This window comes from Camelina sativa, chromosome 13 (genome assembly GCF_000633955.1).
Source record: "Camelina sativa cultivar DH55 chromosome 13, Cs, whole genome shotgun sequence".
NCBI classification, from domain to species: Eukaryota; Viridiplantae; Streptophyta; class Magnoliopsida; order Brassicales; family Brassicaceae; genus Camelina; species Camelina sativa.
This window is the reverse complement of record NC_025697.1, coordinates 13,284,188-13,306,890: the sequence shown is the minus strand read 5'-3', so window position 1 is coordinate 13,306,890 and position 22,703 is coordinate 13,284,188. Positions and strand designations below refer to the sequence as shown.

The 22,703-nt window shown below is 36.7% G+C and overlaps 4 protein-coding genes and 1 pseudogene across 4 annotated transcripts; 4 read left to right on the top strand and 1 right to left on the bottom strand.

Moving 5' to 3' along the window:
• LOC104738210 lies at window positions 256–12,702 on the top strand (annotated as a pseudogene).
• LOC104736635 (leucine-rich repeat extensin-like protein 2) lies at window positions 13,217–13,716 on the bottom strand. Its single transcript, XM_010456654.1, has one exon. The coding sequence runs from the start codon at window positions 13,706–13,708 to the stop codon at window positions 13,217–13,219; it is 492 nt and encodes a 163-aa protein (XP_010454956.1). The 5' UTR covers window positions 13,709–13,716.
• LOC104736634 lies at window positions 14,406–15,047 on the top strand. Its single transcript, XM_010456652.1, has one exon. It carries the CDS (start codon window positions 14,442–14,444, stop codon window positions 14,904–14,906), a length of 465 nt encoding a protein of 154 aa, XP_010454954.1. The 5' UTR covers window positions 14,406–14,441; the 3' UTR covers window positions 14,907–15,047.
• Window positions 16,054–16,632, top strand: LOC104736633. The gene has a single exon (XM_010456651.2). The coding sequence runs from the start codon at window positions 16,168–16,170 to the stop codon at window positions 16,630–16,632; it is 465 nt and encodes a 154-aa protein (XP_010454953.1). The 5' UTR covers window positions 16,054–16,167.
• On the top strand, window positions 17,130–18,280 carry LOC104736632. The gene has a single exon (XM_019234718.1). The coding sequence runs from the start codon at window positions 17,130–17,132 to the stop codon at window positions 18,099–18,101; it is 972 nt and encodes a 323-aa protein (XP_019090263.1). The 3' UTR covers window positions 18,102–18,280.

Genomic DNA, 22,703 nt, shown 5'->3' with positions numbered 1-22,703 from the left:
TTATTAAAAGGAGTCATCATTACTTGTTTTGTTGCTGTTGTTCTTGTGAGTGATGTACAAACGTACTTATAACAAATTAAACCGTTCCAAATTATATATTCATTAACAAAAGCACAGTTTTACACAAAGGAGTGCGTTAGTGAATAAATGTAATAAATAAAGTACATCCGTTTAAAGTTTAACACTACTAAAAGAACCCAAACTCCGAAATATATATACTATTTAGGATTAAAGAACTGAGACATAACTTAAAAGATGACGTTAATGAATCCCAAAACCTTAGTTATAAATCTCCTCCTCCTACTCTTGCTGCAAATTTCCAACTTCTCCACCACTGTCTTATCTCTCAGGGCGTATCATAAGAAAGATTATAAAGAGGAGCATACGGTAAGACCAAACACTGTCACACATGTCGTCATCTCCAACGAACTGTATGATCTGAAGAAAGGAAACGCTGGCTTCGTATGCTCTCATGGTCCCAAGATTTGGCGGCAGAGCAAGCCAGGAGAACGGTATGCTATGATTAGGTTCAAGAACGACGGTAGAGAAAGGTACACGGTCACAAATTGCCATGTCCGGTCCAACCGCGGGTTTGTGAATTTTCATATCTTTTTGCAACCGGACTACTCCGCTAATTGTTACCCTAGTTATATTTGTAAGTACACAATCAGGAAAGATGGAGTTCATTACAAGCCTACGAATAAGTTATATCGATGGAGCCAGTTTCCACGCCGACGCATTTCCAAAGCTTTATTGAGAAAAACATTGTGGGGAACTAACTTTTTTTTTTTTATCTTGTAACACATTATATCGAAACTTATGTCGATCACACAGTGATTTCTATATACAAGAAACATATGTATCATCGCCACTATATAAATCTAAATATATATTGATTTAAGTAATGATAGGCTACATCAATATTAATGCACATACATATTTCATCAACGCAAATTAGTAAGATGATCTCGAGGATTTATTATCGTAGGAGTAACACTATTTGAGCAAACTAAAGAAAAAAAGTACAAGGAGATATATAATTTAATAATTTAAGTCGAAATCAAGATAAAAAGATTTTAAAAACTTAAAATAATGTAGTAGATATATAAATTTTCTATGAAAATAAAGCAAACTACCATACGAATAAAATTAAAGAACTACGACAGAAAAAAGAAAATCAACTTTTGGAAAGAAGTTAGAAAATTGATCAACAATGGGAACACATGATTTATAGAGTATTAGGATTTTAAATCATGGTATACCACAAATTTAATTATATATATATATATATATTAACTTTTTATGGTTTTTAGCTTAATTTATAATTTTAATTTTTAGTTTTTTTTACATTAAACCCAAGTGACATAATTTCTATTTTATTTGATTACCAAAATTACAAATATATTTTTTGTTAGTATAGAAGATAAAATTGGTTTTACTTTCTTAATTATTAATTATAGTATTTTGAATTCAAAATTTTAATTTAAATTTGTAATAGATTTTATAAAGTACTAGGTTTTGAACCCACGCGCGTGAGTTTATTTAATATATTTTGGTGAATATTATATATGATTGATGATAGTTATGAAATATTATCTTATAAAAATCTTTAAATTACTATTAAGACAATTTTTTTATTTTAAGCACACAATTTTTAAAAATATAAAATAGATAACATTATACTTAAACGTTATATACTCTTTTAAAAATTCAAATCTGATAAAAAAATCATGATTTTATACTTAAACGTTATACTATTTTTTGTTCTCTTCTTCGTCAGCTTCCTCACATTCTTCCACTGAATAATCATTCAAAATCTCTTTTTTAGACTATCACACAACTTGTTAACCAATCTAATTTCACGACCAAAATCATTGCCTCTATTCTTGTTAAATTTGTGCAATTCATGAAATCAACATAGTCATCACATACACTCAATTATTTATACTTTCACCGTATACTTACTCGGTTTTAGATTCATACGTATCGAAATTTCTCAAATCAAAATCCTTAATACTACAAAATTGTAAATTCTCAAACCAAAATCTTTAACACTACAAAATTATAAATTACTTGGAAAGAAAGTAACATGAACAAATGTATAGCTAATTAAACATGTGTGCTTGTCGTCGATCCTTTTTCTTTAAACCCCAAACCTTGACTCAAACAACATCAAATCTAGATCTTGCGACGTCAATCTTTTTTTCTTAGACCCAGAAATACTGAAAGAATATCAACTCATCTGTAAAGTCATACACAAAACATGTATTAACGCCCATAAGATATAAAAAGCACAAATGGAAATAAATAAGATATTTTCAAGATATTTGGAAATTGAATATAAATATTTAATAATACTTAAACTTTTAAATTTTATATAGAGCTTAAATATTTATAACACTTTAATCTTTAGATGTAGTTTCAATATTTATAACATTTTTATTTTTTTTAGAGTTAAATATTAATGATACTTAATTTTTTTATTATATTTTAAACTTTCTATGGAAGTATTTTTAAACATTCTAATAGAAACTAAAATAAACAATCTTACTATAACATAATAAAATTAAAATATTGTAAAAAATAATAATAAACAACTATTGATCTTAAATATTCTTAACTAAAAAAAAAGTAAATTCAAAAGACAGTGTAAAATTTTATTTTAAATCATCAAGGAGTTTTATATCTTGTACTTTTTTTGTGTGTTTTAGAGCTTGATTCTCTCTTGTCATTTAGGTTCTTTAGGTTGTATTTTGCATCAAGTTGTTGTCCTCAGATACTGGAATGGAGGTGTGCAAGAAAGTGAAGGATTTAGAGAGATTTGGAGCAAAAAGAGGATGAAGAAGTTGAATCAAGTTTTGAGTCACAAAAGAATCAAGAAAAATGGTGAAGGAGTAAAAAGAGAAGGAAGAGAAGAAATATCAAGCATTTGCATCGACATAAGCTCCCTAATGTGGATTGTCCTGAAGACACCAATTTATCCTCAAATACATCGAGCATTTGCATCGACATAAGCTCCCTGATGTGGATTATTCTGAAGACATCAATTTATCTATAAATACATCGAGCATTTGCATCGACTTTGCTATCCTAATGAGAGATGATTTTCTCCATGTTTCTTGACCGGATCCGACACGGTTTGTGACACCCCGGTTTCAGAGACTTGCGGAGAGATTTAAAAAGAATTGATTTGGCCACCTATGTCACCAAAGTGCACTTATCTTTTCGGTCAAGGGTCTTGAGAGAACTTTACAGTTGGCGCCCACCATGGGGCTAGACAACAATTTGGCGCCCAACGTGGGGCTAGACGGAATCCTTTCATTTGACGAATAGAGTTTGAAGACAAAGGCGTTTTCGGAAAACCAGAAGCAAGTCTCACACCGATCTCTCAAGTAACGAAGGCGTCGACTCTTCCGCGCCACGCTCTCCAGTGGCCCGCGTCGCATCTCCAAGACCGACCATATGGGGGCGCACCCATCCGGGGACGAACTAGCTCCAGGGCGTCAACATGACTGAAGTAGCCACGGTCGAGGACGCAACACTCACTGGCCGCGCAGCCGTAGGCGCTACGCGTGTCGCTCCAACTAATGGTGTAGCAGTAGGCGCTACGCCCCCTGTTCGTGTAACCAATGGCGTCAATCCAACCGACCGCGAAGCCATAGGCGCTACGCGCGTCGCTCCAACAAATGGCGTAGCTAACGGTGTTATCCCTCCTGATCGTTTAGCTGCTGGTGACACTCCGAATAACCGCGAAGCTATAGGCACTACGCCTATAACTCAACCTCATCACACATCCGCACGCGCTAATATCATCCTAGCTGCACTCGATGAAGCCGTACGAAGAAGTCTGGATCGGATGAGCGGCCAAGTCGCGCAACTAGCGTCTCAAGGACAAAGTAACCACGCAAGGCATCACAGGCGACAATCTGTGCCTCGGCACGAACAGAATGAGGACGCTATGGCTCCACGCACTCCGCGAGCTGAGCAAAACACTCCGCAAGATGAGCAAAACATTCTGCGCGCTGAAAGCCACGCTAATGAAAGGCCCCGACTCCCGTCGATCATCATTGCACCTAATGGCGAGCAGCCTAGGGTACATTTCCAAACCAACCAGATGTTCACGGATCAACATGCTGGTCCGAATCAATCCAAAAACCCTGAAAATCGGTGCTCTACAGCAGGAACTTCAGCAGATACAAGCTCAGCTGAAGAAGATAACGTCTCAAATGCACCGCGTAACAAGCGCGGCACCAGAGCTCGAGACCGTGCTAGCAGAGGCGCGACGTTCACCTTTTACCACAAGAGTATCGAGTGTCAAAGTAAGACGCAACCCCGATACCAACAAGAACAAGCCGATACCGTACGACGGAAAGGGGGATCTCACTGTCTTCCTGAAGTCGATGTCCATCCATATTGGTAATTCGTACTTTTCACCAGAAGGGGAAGATGCGGGAAGTTGTCAACTGTTCGTCGAGAGCTTAACCGGCGAAGCATTGAACTGGTTTTCAAGGTTAAAGGCCAATTCGATCGATGGCTATAAAGCACTGACAACTGCATTCCTTCAGCATCACCAATGCTTCATGCATGTGCCTGCGTCGAATGCCGACTTATGGAGAATGCACCAGAAGCACAAAGAGTCGCTGTAATGACCCTCACCAAGGGGTAAAATTTAAAATAAAAACCCCTGGTCTAAGGACGTGCAAGAGACACAAATGGAAGGCAAGGAAGGAGGGTAGAAGAATTACGGAAGTAATGTCCGAGAAATTCTGGACGAATCAAGAGATGGCCAATGGTACCATGTACCGTACTGGACGTACGTACGCGACAGAACGTACCAGCCGAACGCCGAACGACCAAGGACGTACGCGGACGTGAATTAAAGGTGGGAAGGAGCCCACTAATGGAGTTGAATATTTTATTCAAAGTGGAGGATTAATTTAATCTAATGGGAGTTAGTGGGAAGATTATTTAATTTTGAAGAAGTTAGTGGAAGAATTAAATAATGCAAGGTGGATTAGTGGAGCTTAGTGGGAGAATTAAAGAAATCAAGAGATTTAGTGGAATCAAGGTGTTTAGCTCGATTTCTTTCCAAGTGTCCAAGCATGCTCTAATAGAGACTAATGAAGAGAGAGCACTCCACATGCATTGGCTGCCTCCACCGCCTAAATCATCTATATATAAGCTCTCATCCCTCTCATTTTCGCACAAGACATCAAGGGGGTAAGGAGAGAAAATTTGAGAGAGAAAGTGAGCGAAAGTGAAGAAGAAGAAGAGAAGGAGCAAGCTAAGACTATCGACAATCGACCAAGGTTAAATCGATAAGGAAATCGATTCTAACCGAAGAAGAAGATTCGAGTGTGCCGCGAGAGAAGCATCGTCGAAGGAGACTGATCATCGACGGTTTACTGTGAGTTCAGGCACATACTTTGCTGGCTTAGATGGGGAATTAAAGACATCCATCTAGTGCGCGGTTTAAATGAAGCATGTAGTTGCATTTACTTGAAATTTCTTTGGCGTTTTTCTTGTTTAAATGCATGCGCGGTGAGGTTACACCGGTTACTAGATCAAAATGTTCTAGTGACAAGGGTGATAACTAGTTAAGATACTTGTAAAATTATGAGCTTAAAAACCATATAAACTCAAGTATCAAGTTCGGTGAAGTCTTAAGGCGTTTTAGTCCGCGAGAAATTCCGGCTAAGCGTTGTAAGATTTGGTATTGCTATCCTTCCCATTCCGTACCACATGCAGCCGCGACATGCAACCCATGTTCGTGTGTGTGTAGGGTTGGTTACGAAGAGCTCGGAGGTTATTGGGCTCGCTACCCTGGCCGAGGCTGTCTACACGACGGTGTGGCTTTGAGTGTTATCCGATCACATGCCTTAGTGGTTGCGATTCGGAGATTCATGAGGGGTTAGGGAAAAGGATGCATGCCGGGCCCAATAGAATAAAACTTGTTAAAACGTTTGTTTTAGTTCAAGTTAAATTGTTGTTTCATGTTGTTGCTTGTTGTTGCATGTTGTTGTTTGTTGTTGCATGTAGTTGCGATTGCTTGTAGAACAATTTTTCTTGGCTTGTTAGCTTCCGCATGTTATCTCTGACTGTTGTGTATTGTGCGCTTGCTTATCAAATGTTTAACTCGCTTGCATGTTGGTTACTTATACTTGCATGTCGATTGTTTATGTTCGCATGTTATTGTTTATGCTTGCATGTTGTTGTTGATGGGGTTTGGGATTGGGGTTTAATTCTTTGCAGGAACCCTGAGCTCACTCAGTAATCTTAGATTACTTATGATAAATATTTGTGTTGCAGGTAACCCTAGAGGGAACTAGAGGGCGTGGTGAACGATAGGACTCCGGAATAGTTTTATTTTGTGTCTACTGTAAAATTCAAGTATGTTGTATTGCGACCCAAACTTTGGCGCTAGGCCTTGTGAACCTTTTGTGTATCGTTTGTAGTAAACTCTTTTAAGTATCAATGAATCGGATTTTCTCTAATCGAACGAGTCGTACTGATATAGACTTTGTCCGAGTCGGCTCAACGCACGGCGTGTCTGTAAGGTTGCAAAGCCTTAAGGACGTGTCGTGTGGTCGGGAACCTCACCAAAGGACTTGCCGAGGGGCCTGATTTGTTCTCGCACCCGGCTGGACCATTGGCGAACGTTTCCAAACTAGCGTCCCGGGGCTGTGCAATGGCCTTGGTGGTCATAGTACGGTTTGGGGGCGTTACAGTCGCTGCGAACTTTCATGGCCAGGTTTAAAGGAGTCGTATCTCAGCTCGCTCTCAGCGACGACGCCGCAATAGGTGCTTTAAAAAACGCACTTTATCACGGAACCATGTTCAAGGAAGACCTAACAATCCTACCCGTAACATCTTTGGGCGAAGTCCTTGCATGCGCAAACCGATACATCGAGGTGGAGGAAGACATAGGAAAAGGAAACCCCAACCAGGCCAATGCGGTAGAGAAAGCGCCCGAAAAAGCCCCGAACTCAAAAAATAAGGCCGTAGAAGAGTACTATGAGCCACGCCAGCATTACAATCGGGATTATGCTCGAGGTGAGAAAGGGAGGAAAGCGACAATGTTCACCATCAGTGGAAAGGAGCAACAGCTGGACAAACCTTGGAATGAGTATTATCGTGAGTCCGATGGCCCTAGCTACAAAGGCAAACGCGGACATTCCACGGAAGAGTGCAAGACACTTCAATTGCTCCTTCTTCACAAGCACAAGAGAGACGACATTGATGTGGAGCGAGAACGGAGAAAGGTTAACACACACAAGGACAATTTGTACTGTTTGGAAGATGAGCAGCAGCACGACAGGTGGCGTGAAGAGGAAGCTTTGGCACAAAATGACCAAGCACGGGAAATCGCTCGCTTACCTCCTCCCCCAAAACGAAACCATGACAGAGAACAGCACGAGGAAGCACCTGCTCCTTGCCGAAGAATCAACATGATCATCGGCGGCTTGTCAACATGCCGAGACTCTGTTCGGTTAATCCAAGCTTACTGCCGCAAAGCAGAAACAAAGCGCAGCTGGGCCTCCCATAGCAACACGTTTAAAAGGTCCTCCGATCCTATTACGTTTACTGAAGAGGACGCACGCAACGTAAGTCCGAACAACGACCCGCTTGTCATAGAAATGGTGATTGGGGAAAGTTCGGTGACGAAAATTCTTATTGACACCGGGAGGTCGGTGAATGTAATATTCAAGGATGTACTGATTTATATGAAGATTGACTTTCGCAATATGACACATGAAACACAGCCTTTGACGGGATTCGATGAAGACACTATAATAATTTTGGAAAGACCATGCACATAATTTTTCGAGTCCAATTAAAAAAAGGAATACTCTTTTTTTATTTCTTGTAGTTTTACTTTTAGGTAAAAAATAGGAAAAACTTATATTATAAATAATAATCAAGTTTATGTAACTCTAAATATAGACGCAAAATAAAAATAAAAACCCAAAATAAAAACGTAAAAAGATTGTAATAGTTGGCGCAAACCTATACGTAAATGTTTCATGCCATTGGAACAATTAAATCAAGTGTTAAAAACAGTTTTCCGACTAAAATGGTTACAAAGTACCGATTCAGTTATTTTTAACTTTCTTATGGACTATCAAACCGAAATGTCCACAGAAACAAAAAAAAGTAGCAACAAATATTTATATGGCCTGTGCAACAGATTTCAGTTTCAAAACGTTTTTATAAACTAAACATGAAGAACAATCCAAATCCGATTTAACCTTTCACCCCCAAAAAAAAAATTATCAAGCGGAGTCCCAAAATCGAAAGGTAACGAAACGAATGACGTTCAACATTCATAAATTCATAGCAAACGTAGCGTGGTTTCTTCTATTGCACGTCACTGTGATCTCCTACGCGGATAGGGGACATTTCGTCACAACATGGCTTGAAACGGCCAGAGATCGTTTACCACTGTCAAGCTATTAACAGTGGCCTTGATTATGGATGGCGACGAGCCAAAATGCCATCATTTGGCTCCTCCCAGGACGTACTCTTGGAAGGCGGCCAAAAACTGGAGGAGGAGATTCATCGCTGTCAATTTCGGTCAGTGCTAGGTACAGCAAATGTCGATATCCGTATGACCGCCATTGATTCCGAGATGTGTAATAATCAAAAGGCATGTGCGGTTCATGTGGTTACACCGGAAGGGATATTGTTCGATGGTAAAGAATGGGATTTTGAGGAGAGGTATCCAAGGCTTATACCACGAAAATACATCGAAGCTAAGTGGAAAGCCTGGCCACGACGCAGCCGTGGTGGGGGATCTGGAAAACAACGTCGCTCAGGGGGTTCACAATGATTTAGTTCCCATATATAATAAGGCTTAAACGTCAAACGAATGTGGATCATTGGGGTTTCATGATGAACATTATACAGTGGAGTTATTTTTATGTTTAAGGAATTTTGTTAATAGTTTCTTTACTGTACAATGTTTCGAAATATTTTAATCCCTTTTATGTTACACTTTACATTTTAGTTTGTAACTTTATATAATTGCAAAAATATTAAAAACTTATGTTTAGTTTTTCAATTTTTCATCTTTCTTTTTTTTCTGTTAATAAAAAAAATTTATAATAGTATTTTTGCAGCAGTTTTTGCCATTTAAATATGTTTTGGAAAGTTTGAGCATTTAATATCATTGCATTAAATCGATCCCTAGTCATTTTTATGGGCCTATGTTTGATAATAATCGATGTCCTTATTTTTATGGGCCTCGGTATGTTTTTAGTCACATCCCATTTTGCATATAGGCGTAAGAAAAATTTACATAAAATCGTCTAATAAATGCCATATATATGATATCCTTAATTGCAATATAAACATCTCCTTATTTTTAGCTCAATCAAAGATAATTTATTAGAAGAGACATGATTTAACTTACCTTAAAAACCATCACTGTATATATAATACTTCACCTTCCTCTACTATTGAATGTTAAATTCCTTAATAAAATTGACAAGATATCCCAACAACATAATAAGGAAAAAAATTATCAATTTCGTCCTTAACTAGCATTGAGACTCATGTTTAATGTGAATAAAATCATCAATTCCAAAATTGGGAAAATTCGATTTTGTCAAAAATCTTCTACTTGCTCACCAAGGATTACATTAACTACCACCATTTATCACGAACCTCTACACACCATTATAAATAATTCCACTTGCCATCACCTCACCGCACATCTTACCACAACAAATTCGCATAGATCTTAGCAACAAAACCTTCTTTGTGTATTCAATGGTAGTTCATTTGCTCTTCTCTGAGACCTACGTCCATACAAATCTTCATTGAGGATCCAAGTGAAGATCTTGCATTCATTGCACCAATACACTGTCCAAACAGGAGAAACATTAGAATGGTGCTTGCGGATACACATGTCATTACTTTAAACAAAATCATTTTAAGAATTTTTCTTTGGTATAACTCTAACCCTAATAAGATTTCATATCAATATTAGGTATACAAATACTGTAAAGCCCCGACCGTCATCTCTTAGTGGGCTCTATGTCCAATTCCAGTCCATAGGCCCATCTTCCTTAATGGGCCTCACGTCCTCTCAGTAGGCCCGTGAGCCCATCCATATACAAATCAGCACATGATCTTTCCCTGTGTTTTGTCCTCACTCGCACAGTTCCGACAGTCACTTCCCGGAAAGTCACCCATCCTGAGACTACTCCAGCTCAAGGACGCTTAACTTTGGAGTTTTCTCAGGACCCTTGACCGAAAAGGTAAGTGAACTTTAGTGACATATGTGGTTAAATCAGTTCTTCTAAACCTCTCCGCATGTCCTTGAAACGGGGGTTTCATATATACAACATGAAGAAAGATTGTAATATAAATTTTTGAATATAATTAGACAACAAACTTAGACACAAATTATATTTCAATAGTATATAGATTATATTTATAAAAAAAATATAAAAAAATTTGTCTTGCGGTGTACTGCGGGTCTGATCTAGTTATTCAGTTAAAGCTTGATCCTTCACATAAACAAGTAACACTTTTATAATTGATGCAACAAGATATATACTTAATTTTAAAACAAGGATTCCATATTATGCTAGAATCTTTTTAAAAATATTAATTTAGGTATGATTCTGTAGCTAGATTATTTACATGTTTATAAAATTTTATGAAGCTTTCACTATTTTATCTCTAAAATTTCGTCATAATACAGTATTTAAAAATAATGAAATATATTAATGATTTGTTTTAAATAAATCGTTTACTAAATAAAGTATAGATATCAATCAATATTAGTCTTTAATTTCGTTGCTTAAAACAAATTTAAATAATAAAATTGAAATATATTTATCAAAAGAAGAAATTAATCATTCAAGAAAATTAAATTACATAAAAAGAAATAAACAGTGTGTTGTCTCAAAGGATCAGAATAAGCTGACCCAAATGAAGTGTTACATCTTAATTATCAAAATGTCGCTTTCTGTGGAGATTCATCAATCCATTATCGACATATGGAGATAGCTTCTAAACATCGAGATCATCCACCTCCTGGACACTTGGATACTCAAGGACATTTAGAAGCTATATTCAAGTTCGCAGAAGACTCATACCTTTAAGTGTGTTATTGGTAAAAATGCCAATATTTTGGCCGATCGATGTTTTAGCAAAAGACGCAATCAAGGATTCTACTTTTACTGTCTCTTGGATTTTCTGGATCTATGTTACGTAAACTCTTGTGAACTTTTTAAATTATCTAGTGGATAAATTGGCCGACAAAAAAAATGTTAATAATAATAATATTGCTTTTGTCTGAAAGAGAGTACATTATTACAACATGGCAACGTAAACACAACCTCCAAACGTTTTTAATTTAGATTACGTGAATGATTTAAGATATCTAGCTATATCGTTCATATATAGTTTGGATAAAGAATGTTAAAAATTTCGTGTAATAAAGTGAATAAAAATGACCGCAAACCATTTTTCCTAATACATATTTAACGGCGCTAAACGTAAACTTTTGGATACAAGTTTTTAAATAAACCGATATTTTTGTTAGGTAATGTCATTTTCAATGTTTACTAAGGTTTTTGGATTATATATCTCCTAATAAACTATTTCAGTACTTAACGTTGGATGGTATAACGAAAAACTAATACTGAGTACCAAACACAAGCTAAATGTACACATCATGGGGAAAGACTGTTAGAAGTTACAACAATAATGTTGTTGTTTTTTAAAAAATGTTTGCTGTAACAAATCAATTGGTATCACTAATTACTACATTGTTGGAGATAACTTATTATTATCATCCGACTATATACACTGATTTTTGAAATTGGTTATCTTGTTAGTAGCTACAAAACTAATTTCCTTTTGATAACTTTTTTGGTTTTCTTTTGTATAATATATAAAACCAAAAAGAATTTAAAGTGTCATCAAAAGAAACCAATACAAGAAAGAAAAAAAGGAAGAAGAAGAAGAAGAAGAGGAAAAACTTAGAGTTACTATTTGCTAATAAAGCCTTAATTTAGAGTTGGAGAAGGTTATTACACCAAAAGAAGAACAAGAAGAAAATCTTTCTGTAACCAAAAAAAAGGAGAAAAAAATATGAGAGGAGAAAATAGTGTTGCCATTAAAGCCCTAATTTGGTGCCTTGTATTGCAAAATATCATATTCCAGGGGAATTCGATTGTAGGAGACGTGGGTTTCACGTTACTGATGAAGAACGAAATGTATGGCTTGGAACGTCCATCGGTTCTCTACCGGTGCAAGTCGTCTGGCAAATCCCTCCGGTGGCACATATCGACTCCCCACGCGGAATTTGCATGGGATTTCGAAGTCCCGCCATTTGGAACCGGCGTGGTGATCCACCGTTGCGAATTCCGGTCGAGCCAAGGGACAGCGGAAATTGAGATCAAGACGTTGTCGATGACATCGATGTTGTGCGGAGGTCATACGTGTTCATACGTCATTAGGCCGGATGGTGTATACTTTGTTGGCTTTGAGACCTATTACCCGCACAATATTTTGTTAAGATTTCTCGAGTTGGTGAGGCCGGTTGACAAGCTTGTCGAGCCATGGAAGGCGTGGTCCCCGACGCAGATAAAAGCTTTACGGGAACGCAACATCACCAGATCACTAGGCAACACCCCCAGGTCAGAAAATGACAAAGATGTTGAGCACGAGAAAGACGACGATTAGGACAAATCATTTCTGTAATGCCGCTTACCAAAAATAGCATAGCTTTCTTTTAAAAAGAAAAACGAAAGAAAGAGAAGAAAACTTGAAGAAAATAGAAGTAGTTGAGCTTTCTTTATGTGCTATGTACAATTCTTTTTTTTTTTTTTTTTTAATCAAGTGATGGTATTGTCTTTTGTATAATGTAGTGAACTATTTGTCTCGTCCCCTTTTGTGTTAAGGAGGCGAGACAATTTCTATAAACAAGTTCTTTCTTTCTTTTTGATAAGATAATAAACAATTCATAATCGATCAACCATACTGCACCTTTGATGTTTTGTTAAAAAACATTTATTATATCTAAATGACAAGAAAAAAAGAATAAACGAACGAATTGAATAAAATCTACACTCACATTACAAAATAGGAACACCTCAAGAAAATATTAGAAACATCAAATCCAAGTTAAGACATCAGTAATGCACTCTTTAATGTTATAGACATTGAAAATGTCTTGTCCTGAGCCACTTCTTACCGTCTACAACAACCACCACCAAGGCTTCCTGGAGGGAGGTGGAGGAGGAGATTTCCTGTAGTAGAAGGCTCTGTGAGCTTGAGGAGAAGGAAGATGAACAACCGGGGGTGGATAGATTGGGGTAGGGGGTGGAGGAGAAAGAGCAACCGGGGGTGGATAGACTGGAGTAGGAGGTGGAGGAGAAAGAGCAACCGGGGGTGGATAGATTGGAGTAGGAGGTGGAGGAGAAAGAGCAACCGGGTGAGAATAAACTGGAGGAGGAGGAGGAGAATGTACTGGTGGTGGAGAAGAAAGAGCAACAGGGTGAGAATAAAATGGAGGAGGAGGAGGAGGAGGAAGAGTAACCGGAGGTTGATAAGGCGGTGGAGGAGGAGAATATAGCGGTTTGTAGTTAGTGGGAGTTTGCAGGATTTTTCTGCTGTTGTTGGCTTCAGAAACTGTCAGTAAGATTGCCAAGAGAAAAACTAGGGTGAAGGAAAGTCCTAGAGACGCCATTTTTCAGGTTATTGTTGAGATCTTTGATTACACTTAATTTTGTTTCTATCTATATATAGTCCATGTAACGATGTAAGTTCTCTTATAGGCTCCCCACTAACTTAATACTTAGGATTTATTCAAGATCGTAGTTTTCAAGTAAATATTAGTATTATAAGTACTAGTGAATATTAGTATTTGTTAGTCAACTGGTTAAGCTGGCTTTGCTTTTTGTTATCATTTTAAATTTCTCTTCTTGTACTAATTGAGGCTTCCCTCTAACTAAATGTTTGATTAACCAGTACGTAGTATTAACTATTAAGTTCTTATTAAGAAAATGGTTATTTCAGTTCAATATATTATATATATAATCCAAGTATATATATAATCTATAATGTCCATACAAGTTGTGATTACCTATATATAAGTACAAAAGATAAGAGCAACCTGACTAGCTCGAAAAGGCTGTCAATAAGCTAAACCGGATGATTAATGTAAAGCTTTTGGTTTCGAGTTATTACCAAAAGTATATCAACAAAGTAATTACAAAAATTGTGGATGTAAGAGAATGACTTGTTACATGTCTAAAAATAGTAATGAAAATGTGGATGCGAGAATAACTAAATCCTTAAGCCGTTACATGTCTAAAAATAGTGGTTCCTGTACGAACCGCTATCACCGTCCCAAAATCAAAGAAGCAAAATCGAGTGAGCAGAAAAGAAAGAAGAAAGAACATAACAATAATTTTACACGTATGGGAACTAAAAAGATTCCCAAAACCCGCAACGGGAACATTGTTCTTGTACTTATCATCACCATAATGATGGTGACTCACTCCCATGGATTTAAACTAGAGATCTGCAACGAGATCGAGGGAAGGTACAGGAGACTTGTGTACAAATGCTGGTCCCGAGACAACGATTTCGGGTGGCGACAGAACTGGCCAGATCAGATCAAGGACTGGTCCTTCGCCATGTCGCTATTCCACACCTTCTTCTACTGCCACTTCCGTACAGGGTATGGGCGCGTGGATAAGCAGCTAGTAGCGTCGTGGGATATGAAAGACCAGTGTGGGGACAGGAGCACATGCACTTGGGTTGTTAAGAAGGACGGACTCTACTTGAGACATTGGAAGACCATATATTATAGTAACAAGTATGGTAATGAGAGGTGGAATGAGTATGTTCAACATGATATCCTCAAGAAATCTTGGAGCTAAATTAACAACTTGTCGACGTTGATCGTTATGAAAATCTTGAGGATGTCGTGATTTTCGTCTCCGTATGTTTATATTCATGGTAATAAAAACATAAATTGTAAACTATATATATGGTAAAAAATGAGAAAGAACGTATCTATAGTATGGTGTTAATTAATTGTATTGTGAAATGTGAATAGATCAATAGCTGGGTACACTTGACAATGGTAATCAAATGAATAACAAAATGTGAAATAGTAGATTGATGGAACCTGAGAAACCTCTTAGCTGCTTTTGTTAGCTGACCGAAGGTATGTTTTTGAGACAACGCTTTTAGTAATGTTTTGAGAATATCCTCTATATTTCCTCTAGCTGTTTAGAATCTAGGTTCGTCTTTGTTCCTCGAGAGAAAAATTGTGCATGTCGAGCTGATAGTCTAGCTAAATCTTCTTTAGTTTCAGACTCTTTGTATGGCTCCGAAATTTCTTTTTCTTTTTCTTTTTTTTATCAAATATGGCTGCGAAATTAAGTTTAATGAAAACACCCTTTTGTCCCCAAAAGAAAAAGTAACATTTTCGATATCATCACTTTGTGACCGGTAATTGTCAAAGCGGCACACAATGAATGACAGAGATACAAGGTTACCAATCAAACCTGATTTTAAGCAGAGAGAACAATTGTTTTGGAGTACGAAAAAACGGAATAACATAGTGTAAAAAAGAAACAGAACGAAAGTAATTTTTATTTCCATTTTTAGGAATTATATGTGTGATTGTTTAAAACGAAAGCGGTATGGGTTACTACGACATGTATATTTATAATGACTGACATACCATTTATTTCCTTAAACATTAAAAATAAATAATAATAAAACGTATTTTCTTAATTATGAAAACGTGAAGGACTTGGTTAATGTTGTGCATAACAAAAAAGTTGCAAAACCGCGTTACAAAACTAATAACGTGTACGATAACGTTCAAATCTTATCATATACATATGTAATAAACAATCTCAAAGAGGATGATGTCAATTGCGGTCAAAGTTTCTGAAACAGCACATTTTTATTTTTCAACTTTTGGGATTTATTCTCTGTTTTCTCTCCAAATTTAGATGAAAATAGCTTCTAGTAATTCTAAATTTGGAAGCCGTAACAGTAACGGTCTAATTGCCATTTAATGCACATTATATATCGATTCCATCTTTACCTGTCCCAATTTATTTCGTAAGCCCCAAGACTTGACGAAATTACGTATTAAGAAAACATAGCGATCGTTTGATCCAAATGGGGAGAGACCTGTTCTGGTGCTTCTTCGTGGTCGCGGTGGCGTTGTTACCTAAACCAACCATTGCGGGGCGTCTCGAGCTAAAGAATGAAATCACGGGGGTCCCTAGGGTCCGGAAAGCGAAGCTGGCTGTACGGTGCTGGTCAAACGAGGACGACCTTGGATGGGATATGCTAAAGCCGAAGGAATCACGGATATGGAAGTTCACGACAATGAACATGTGGCCGTTCCAGAAAACTGAGTTCAGGTGCCAGTTTCGTAGTGGGTTTGGAACCACGAACGATGACGTGATGACAGTGTTCTCTGTCAAGGATGGGTTTCGGAAAGAGTGCGGTGTAGGAGGGAATGAGTGTTTTTGGGTTGCTAAGAAAGATGGATTCTATCTAAGAAGGATCGTAAAGGATGACGATGGTCGCAAGAAATTTGTTGACGTCCTCAAAAGCAAATGGGTTTGGAAATGGTGAATCTTCAATCTTCTTACCCAACATGCATCGATATCTTCTTCTTTATTTTTTTTATTTTGTTTGTCAACAACATGCAAAATTGTGTGTTTGCAAGTGACAAAACACAACATTATTTGGATACGAGTCTTGGTCACAACCATCGATATTACTTATTCATTCTCTTTTACCCCCATTGTATTAGAATCGTACGACAGTATATTGAAGATATATTCATGGGGATGGGGTTATCGTGCTTCTCTGTTCTCTAGACTTTTATCGTGCTTCTCTGTTCTCTAATCCGATTCACCTTGTTCTTAGGCTATTGTGAATGAACTCTGTGTTTTCTTTTGTGCGATTGCAGTTTGTATTGTCTAGATCTGTTACCCTCATCGAACTTAGTTCCTTCTTCTCTGGATTGTTGTTAAAGTACGAATTTTTAAAGTTTGATGTTACTTATGGGGAAGTTAGTTTATTGCAGGGTTTATAAAAAAGACTGTTTCTTCAAGTTATACAACAACATGCCGAAAGAGAAGAAAGACCGGTCGGATAGGTATAGACGATCATCGCCGCTGTGTTGTGAGTCAAGCCTCCTTGGTTTGAAGAAGCCTAGTGAGAAACAAGTTAAGGAATGGGAAGAGGCTCGTTGTCCTGTCTGTATGGAACATCCTCACAATGGGATTCTTCTCATTTGTTCTTCCTATGAAAACGGCTGTCGTCCTTACATGTGTGACACTAGCCATCGCCATTCTAACTGTTTTGATCAGTTCCGCAAAGGTTCTAAAGAGAAGCCACCGTCTTTGTTTTTACTTCATCACCAAGAGGAAAGTCATGTACCTACTACTACTGAGACAGAAGATAATGTAGCATTAGACTCAACTGCTGTAAATCTAGGAGAAGAGGCTGCTGCATCTGAGGTTACAGTTGCGACTTTTGGAGAAGGTGAGAGCAGGGGAGAAGAATTAGTAGATGAAGGTATTGTAGCAACAGAGGACGACCAAGAAAAAAACAAACCACCTAAGCTTACTTGTCTGTTATCCTGTGGACATATAAAAGAATGGGTAGTCGTGGAACCTGATCGGTGCTTTATGAACTCAAAGCATAGAAGCTGTTCTTGTGAGACTTGTGATTTCAGCGGAACCTACTCCGATCTGAGAAAGCACGCAAGGGTTAAGCATCCAAGAGTAAGGCCATCAGAAGCAGATCCAGAGAGACAGAGAAGCTGGAGGATGCTAGAAAGGCAGAGAGATTTAGGGGATTTAATTAGCACACTCCAATCTTCTTTTGGATTGAATCTGTTTGATGATGGTGGCTTGCTTACAGTGTTCTTGCTCATCCGCGTGTTTAGGCCAGAGTCAAGTGGACCAAGGAGTAGCTGGTCAGGTACATCTAGAGCTAGGTCACATATTGGTGGGAGAAGAAGATCTTCAAGACCTTCAAGGCTTTGGGGTGAGAGCTATGAAGGTAATACTGGAACATCATCTAGAGACTGAGGAAAATAATCAATCTTCTGATGAACAAGAGTCTGGATCTCGAAGACGTCGTACTAGAAGAAGAGCTTTCATTGACGATGATGATGATGATGAAGAAGAAGAGCTGTGATGCCTATTTAAGATCTACCAATTTGTGTTTTAAGAGTTTATTGATAGATCATGTTCATTTACCCAGCTAACAAAAACAGCTTCATGCTTAGTTCTCCGGTACCCAAAATCTAAAAAATCCAAGATCAGTCAAAAGCGTTGATATAGAGAAAAAGATGATCGAGTAAAGAAGCAAAATACAGTTAGGAAAACTAACCTTGAGAGGATTGATCAAACCCTTCTGCTTCAGTGACTCCAATGAAACTTCATCTCCCTCCTGAAATCCAGCTAGTATTTGGGTAATCCTGAACGCATACCTGTTAACAGAACACAACAGTGCGATGAATGCATCAGGAAATAAACAAGGGTATGGATCAAAGAAAGATTTCTAGTACCACAAATACAGCTCTATTCACTAACTACAAATTCAGTCCTTGGTTCCCAATTCTGCCCTAACCAAATAAAACGGAGTTGACATTATCAGAATAAGATAAAAGGGGTGAAGAGGAAGTACCTTTACTCAAAGCCAGAGCCACGACTGCATCATTCTCAACCTGAAACACAAGCAAAAGAAACAACCTTATCTAACTTAAAATACGCAAACGGTGGCAGTGTCCACATACCTAAGATGTTTCTCTACTGAACTTGAACAAGAATTGTTGTTATTCATTCCCCAACATTGGCAGGAAAGATAATTAAATAGATGATACAGTCAAACATCTCATACCTTCTGATCCGCTAAAGATTTTGAATCTTCTAATATTTCTTCAGTAGACATTAAAACCAGACGCTGATTGCTAACTGGTTGCTCAATGAGGGCAAACAATGGATGCCTTTGCTGTGATTCTACAAGAGGGGATCAAGAAATTTGAAACATAGCACAATTCCCATTCTTCCCCAACAACTTGTACCAATCTTAATTTCCCTTAAATCATAATTTATCATTGCCAACCTTTCTCATTTACAAGAACTTGTAACGGCCAAATAAATCAACTTCTATAGGTCTCGAAAACAAACACTTGGTAAAAGAAACACTAATAAAGGCTCACATAATAAGAATACAGCTTTTTCAATCAAGAATTTTGATATGCTCAAATTTACGCAAGAGCTACTCTCTCAAATTAAGAGGTCACTGTAATACTTAGGGGTCGAATTCCACAGAGACTCAAGATCAAACACAATAAATTATAGAGTTTTGTTATTACGCTAAACAAGATGATTTAAATTAAAAAGAAAAGCAATACAAAATATTAAATAAAATTGTTGTAAATTCAGAAGATCAAAATATTAACACTCACACCTACTTTCTACTACTCATATACTCAGGAAATTACAAAATATTAAATTAATAAATTAATTAAGATTCAAGCAATTAAAAATCAGATCTAGAACTCTAAACTCTTTTGTAAAAGAGAATTTTGCACTCACACCCACTTTCTCCAAAAGTATTAACACTCACACTTACTTTCTACTACTCATATACTTTTCTCAAGTTTAATTACATTTTACCTCTCACTCCTTCTAATCCCTTCTATTTTTCTCTCTCTCTCTATCTCTCTCTCACAATTATTCAACCAAACAATACATCTTATTCTTCCTTGTTTTGCTTTTGCTTATCCATTGAAAGAGAAAAACTTATTTATGTTTCTCTCCCTTTCTCTCTTACATTTCTTTTCTAAAGTTTTCAAAAACCATTCCAACAATGGTGGAAATCTAGAGAAGGTGAAATCTATAGATATTTTTCTTTATTACTTTAGATTATATGAAATTTGATCTGGGGTTTCTTGGTTTTATTGTGATTTTGTGATTTTACTGATTAATTGTGAACTTTTAAATATTGAATTTTTTTTGTTCGATCTGGGAAAAAGTTTGAGTTTTGTTGTGTGAGTGTTATTTATTACTTATATTGTATCCACAAATAGTTATCCATTTGGATAAGTTTGAAAAATAATGTATCCACAAATATTGTATCCATTAATAGTTATCCAAGTGGACAAATATCGTATCCACAAATTGCACTATAACCTCATATGTTTCCATATGGACACGTTGTCATAGTCACCTGAATTGATGTGTATTACTTCTATTCTGTATGAATAAACACAAGTAACTATCTATTAACAATACTGCAATTGACTATCCACTTATCATTGAACAAATGTTCAACGACAAATGGATATTTTATAATCTAAAAATTCATCAAAAATATAGCAATATGTATCTTAAAATATAGAAAATATATAATCATAACATATTGTATATAAATAAATATAAAATTTGTTTTATAATAACCATTTAAAAAGTTAATAACAAAAAAAAAAGAGAAAAATAGAGAAAATAAGGAGAGAAAGATGAGAGAGGCAAAATTGTCCAACTAACAATGACACCTAAGCAGCAAACTTAAGAAAGTATAGCAAGTTTGTAAAGTGGGTGTGGGTGCAACAAGTTGAACCCAAAGTGGGTGTGGGTGCAATAAACCCTTTGTAAAATAAATCAGTTCTCACTGCAAATATTATCTAAATTTAAAACCAGAAAATCCAAATCTCTTTGTAAAATTCTAGGTTAAAAATCAGCTTTGAATACAGGTTTAGATTGTTCACAAAATTACTAAATCAAATCTCTTTGTAAAAAGTAATTTTGCTCATCAAAAGGTTTTATCAGGAAAATCAATTATATTCTCACATCAATTAATTTTCCTGTTATTAATTCTAGATGGTCAATCAAGGATTAATATGAAGAACAACCTATGATGAAGATCTCGAAAGGTAATAAATCCTTAATAAACAGATCTAATAATTCATAAAATCCCTGTGAAAAACCCTGAACCTAACAAGCAAACTACTCAGACATATTCAATGAAGAACAAAACATAATTCTGAATAATAAGCAATTGAAATTAAAAGAGTAAAGAGGGAGTTCAAGAATTCTTCTCTCAAAGTAGTTCAGATCTCTCTCCCAAAAGCTCTCAAAATCTCACAGGGTTGCAGAAAATAAAACTTGCTAGAATAAAACTTCAGGGTTTTCTAAAACCCAAAAACGCTATATATATGTCCTAAAACACATCAGTGACTTGTGTTGCAAATATGGAAAACTTCGGGCAACTTTGTAAAACTTCCAAATTTGTGATTCTTCATCGGCTGAACATGGGTGTCGACCGATGCTCCTTCGGTGTCGGTCGATGCTGCTACTCTGATCCGACTCCAAGTTCTTTTCCTTCTGTAAAATGCTCCAAAGTCATCCACATTGCTCCACTTTGCTCCTTTTGTGTCAAAGTCTTAGAAAACCTGCAAAGACTCAAAAACATCCTAGAAAACAAATCAAAAGACTCAAAAAGACTCCTTATATCATGGTTAAAAACCACAAAAACCATGATATATCAAATTTTATGAAACAGAACTGGCGTATCAAGCTGTTACAATTAATCATCACTGCCCAAAACAAAACTCAAAAGCCAAAACTTTGAAGACGATAAAACAAGAAACTAAGGCTCACAGTAACAGTAACACAATATCCTCCTCTTTAGTAGTATCTACTTCCTTGTTTACATCTCCACATAGAGTAACTTTTAAACAATCTACACAAACACATCACAAAGATGAATCCATGAATACAAACAAAGAAGAACACAACAAAACCTAACAAATGAAACGGCTTTTATGCAATGTAGCAAAAAAAAAACAAAATGAAACCCAGATCGAAAACTACTAAAACAGATAACACCCACATCGAAAGATTCCGAATTTGAGAGAAATAAAAATCAGATTTTTTTTTATGGGAAAAATCTGAGTTGGGTTGCGTTTGATTGTCACGATTGATGTTCTTATGAACGATGTTTGAATCGTTGGTGAATTTTTTTGGGAGGTGACATCATTCTTCTTCGTGGTTTTGGTCTCTGATCGTTTGTTAGATTTCAGGAATCCATCGCCGTTAACATCGACAGAGAAAAGAGAGAAAGGGTCGGAAAAGGAAAAAAAAAAGATGCTCTTACAACCTACCTACCTAACAACAAAAGATCTGGTCAAAGTTAAACCTCTCTCTATGTGGGCTTTAGTTTTTATTTATAAAGGCTCAGTAATAAATGAGCCTTCTTTCAAGCCCATTATAAAAACTCTGCCTCTCCTATTAAACCCTTGTTGTCTCTCGAGACGCTCTCTGCGAAAAGCATCTCTGTTTGANCCCTCAAAATCGAAACAGTTTTTGTTTTCTTGTTTCTTGGTTGGTTGGTTAATTTCGTTATTTGTGCTTTTCAGATATCATTGACAAGAACATAGCACTGTTTCTGCTGAGGTATGTTTTTTGCTGCATCATATATTTGTAATCTTTATGTTATTCATAAGCTGTGTCGTGTAAATTTGGTTTCTGTTTCACTGAGTTGCGATGATCTCTATGCTCTTGATTTGTGTTAGTCCATTGTTATTAGGCTATGAACACGCACAACACACACACACAAAGTGAAAAAAAAATCATTTTCTGCTGTGTAATTAGTTTCAGGCATGAACATTAGACACGGTTTTG